Source organism: Alexandromys fortis, unplaced genomic scaffold (assembly GCF_014885135.2).
Source record: "Alexandromys fortis isolate MF-2015 unplaced genomic scaffold, M_Fortis_MF-2015_v1.1 scaffold_285, whole genome shotgun sequence".
Taxonomy (NCBI): domain Eukaryota; kingdom Metazoa; phylum Chordata; class Mammalia; order Rodentia; family Cricetidae; genus Alexandromys; species Alexandromys fortis.
The window spans coordinates 460,403-464,421 of NW_026068191.1; the positions used below are offsets into that span (position 1 = coordinate 460,403).

General features: G+C 46.1%; 1 protein-coding gene across 1 annotated transcript in view; it reads right to left on the bottom strand.

The window, feature by feature from the left end:
- Rpgrip1 (RPGR interacting protein 1) overlaps positions 1 to 4,019 on the bottom strand; it is a 65,175-nt gene that overhangs the window by 28,356 nt on the left and 32,800 nt on the right. Inside the window, 2 exon segments of the mRNA XM_050129511.1 lie at positions 651 to 793; positions 3,383 to 3,456. Coding sequence (XP_049985468.1) covers positions 651 to 793; positions 3,383 to 3,456 — 217 coding nt within the window.

Genomic DNA, 4,019 nt, shown 5'->3' on the forward strand with positions numbered 1-4,019 from the left:
CAAAACAAAATTAAAACATGAGTGATTTTTTTCACTTATCTCAGAAATGACCAAATTAAAAACAAATTCTCTCTCTTTCCTTTTGATATTTATTCATTTATTTATTTATTTTATTTTTGGATTTTCGAGACAGGGTTTCTCTGTAGCTTTGGTGCCTGTCCTGGAACTAGCTCTTGTAGACCAGGCTGGCCTCGAACTCAGAGACCCGCCTGCCTCTGCCTACCGAGTGCTGGGATTAAAGGCATGCGCCACCACCGCCCAGCTCCTTTTGATATTTTGAAACAGTGTCTCACTACGTAGCCCTGGCTGGCCTGGAACTCACAGAGATCCGCCTGCCTCTGCTTCTCAAGTGTTGGGATTAAAGGCATGCACCACACAGGGTGAGAAATCTGTTTTTAGCATAACCAATAAAGTAAATGTTTAAAAGCAATAAATCAAAAATACTTGGGGCAAGGCATGTATGTCATGTGTGCAGGTGTCGTGTCTTCCTGGCTAAATAAGACCTAACTGCCCACGTTTTAATTTTAGTATTGATGACCCACAAAATACGGGGTCATGTCGGGAGACTAGAGGCATAGAAGCCCAAGTTCCCGCCTCCCAAGTCACACACAGAGACTGCACTTGAGAAAGCTCTTTCAGGCCTGACCCACCTTTCTCATTGGCTGCCTGGAGCAGGACTTTTGTTTCCTCCAGCCCAGGACCCAGCTGGTCTTGCGGCGGACAGGCTTCCTGCGGCTGCTGCTGTCTGAAGAGCTCCCCGCTCCAGGGAGGCGGATGGCTGCTCTCCAGCAGGCTGAGAAGCGGAGGCGCGGTGTCAGGGGGCCCCTCCAAGGGGAAGGCTGCGGTGTCTTTGTTACACAGTTTCAGCATCTCTGGGACCGAGCTGATCGTTCCTTTCTCCACATGTTTTCTCTGCCCTGGCTTTATTTGTAACTGTCATTTGCCAACTGCTTTGGAACTTTTGGGCGGCATTGAGGGTGGCTCAGTGTTCCTTCTACTTAAGTCTCCAGGGTTCCACTGTGCGAGCACCCCAACCATTCATTTCTCTAGGAACTTCTCCAACAGGATGGCTTTCTTTAGGCAGCCAGTGTGGTGCTGAGTTAGAACTGAGAAAACAAGATCTTTCCTTTCTCACCTTACCCCCCCCCATCTACCTTTGCTACCCAATGGCTACCCAATGGCTACGTTAGAGAACTCGTATCTTTAAACTATTTACTATACTCAAGGACAAAAACAAGCTGTTCAACACCTGTACCTCCATTCCGAGGTATTCAGCTGTTAGATTTGTCTTGAGTATAAAACAAACAAGGCCAGGCCCTAGTGATGGAATGACACTGACGTTAAAAACTCCCTGCCCCACCCCCAAAAAACAAGAGACACCGAGACACCGTGTTTGGGCAACTGTTGCGCACTGGAAGAGGGGGGATGAGGACACACGGACACACAGACACACCACACAACACGCAGAGGCAGGTGGAGTTCAAGGACAGCCTGGTCAACAGAGTGAATTCCAGGATAGCCAGAGAAATGCAGTTTCAAAAATCCAAAATTAAAAAAAAAAAAAAGAATTAAACTGGGTGGTGGTGGTCCATGCCTTTAATCCCAGCACTCAGGAGTCAGAGACAAGCAGACCTCTCTGTGACTTCAAGGCCAGCCTGGTCTACAAGAGCTAGTTCCAGGACAGACTCCAAAGCCACAGAGAAACCCTGTCTCGAAAAACTAAAAAAAAATAAATAAAAAAGGAAAAAGAAAGAAAAACTAGCCTGCTGGGTTGGGTGGGCAGTGAGATGGTGCAGTGTGTATGGGTCCCTCTGTCAAGCCTGACAACCCGAGTTCAGTTCCCAGATACTACAGGGTAAAGGAAAGAACGGACTTCCAAAATCTGCCCTCTGCCCTCCACGTGTGCTGTGGCGTGTGCTTCTCCTAATACATAATTGTGAACAAATGAAGAGAGGCGGGCGAGGACCAGTCCTTCTACGACTTCTGGGACTAGGCCAGGGGACCCAGGCTCCATTCCCAGCACTCATACCCTGATGCACAAACATCCATCACCTCCGGTTTGAGGGAATCCAGCACCCTCTTCTGACCTCTGCGCACTAGGCACACATATGGTGCAAACACACATGCAGGCCAAACATTCATACACATAAGATAAAACAAGTAAGTTCAAAACAAATTTTGAAGAAAAAAATGTTTTTTTTTTGTTTGTGTTTATTTTGTTTTTTTACCGCAGACCTGTGGTAGTGGTGTCTACCTTTAATCCTAGCATTTGGGAAGTGGAGGCAGGAGGATCTCTGAATTTGAGGCCAGTCTGGTCTACAGAGAGCTCCAGGACAGCAGACAGCAGATACTCAGAGGAAATGCTGTCTCAAACAAAGCAGAAAAAAAAAGAAAAGAAAAAGGAGGGGGCTGGAGAGATGGCTCAGCGGTTAAGAACACTAGTTTGTTCTTCCAGGGCGCCTAGGTTGAGTTCCCAGCACATATGTGGTGGTTCACAGCCATCTGTAACTCCAGTTCCCTGAGATCTAGCACCCTCTTCTAGTCTCCAGAGGCAGACACCCAGGCACACATGTGGTATACAGTCATACATGCCGGCAACACACCCAGATGCATAAAATAAAAATAAGTTTTTTAAAAAGGTTTTGTTTGTTTGTTTCTTCAAGACAGGGTTTCTGTGTGAATGGACATGTCCTGGAACTTGCTCTATAGACCATGCTAGCCTCTAACTCACTGAGATAGACCTGCCTTTGCCTCCTGAGTGCTGGGATTAAAGGCATGTGTCACCACCACCCAGCAGTAAAAATTAACTAAATAAAAGTGATAAAAGACCTAGAATGAGGGGCTGGAGAGATGGCTCAGTGGTTAAGAGCATTGCCTGCTCTTCCAAAGGTTCTGAGTTCAATTCCCAGCAACCACATGGTGGCTCACAACCATCTATAATGAGGTCTGGTGCCCTCTTCTGGCCTGCAGACATACACACAGACAGAATATTATATACATAATAAATAAATAAATATTAAAAAAAAAGACCTAGAATGAAAGTGAAGGTACTTACCTCCCACAGTCTCAGCATACTAAAGCACAAGCCCGGACGGGTGAGCACACCTGTTTACAGCTTGCCTTTCCTTTGAACATTGTTATCTCTTTGTCTTTTGTTCTGTTCTGTTTTGTTTTGCTCTTTGAGACAGGCTTTCTCTCTATATAGCCCTGGCTGTCCTGGAAATCACTCTGTAGATTAGGTTGGCCTTGTGGCCTCCATCTCTGTCTGCCTTTGCCTCTGGAATGCTAGGATTAAAGGCATGTGCCACCATGCCTGTAAAATTTGTAAGGTTTCATAATTCTCTCATAGAAACAGTGCTCTGGGAGCAGACTTTGTACTTACTTTTCCACAAGTCTGTCATAACTGTCACTCAGCAATTTCCGTTCATTTTCCAAATCTTCAACTCTGACCTGAAACTGAGAATGACAGAATCCTAGCGAGCACGCTTGTCTTGCACGTCACGGCACGGGCTTCTCTACACAGGCTCTACAAGTTGTCATTTGAAAGACTGCCTGTCAGTGGCACACACCTTAAAACCCAGGGCAGAGGCAGTCAAGTTTGCTACCGGTCTAGTCTACAGAGTGAGCAAGTGCCAGGATCTCCAGGGCCACTTGGTTAAAACCCTCTCTCAAAAAACAAAAACAAACAAAAGATTGGAGCTAATTGAAAGAAGGCTGAGTGCCAGGCGGTGGTGTGTGCAAGTCTTTAATCCCAGCACTCAGGAGGCAGAGGCAGGAGGATCTCTGTGAGTCCGAGGCCAGCCTGATCTACAGAGATAGTTCTAAGACAGACTCCAAAAGCTACAGAGAAATCCTGACTTGAAAAACAAAAACAAAAAAACAACAACAAAAAAAGTAGGCTGAGAACTTTTATTGGAGTTAGTGAACTCTTTGATGTACGTTTTCCTTACAACCATCAGAGAAATGGCAAAGCATCATGAAATATGAAAGTGGTCAGGGAGCCGAGCGGTGGTGGCGCA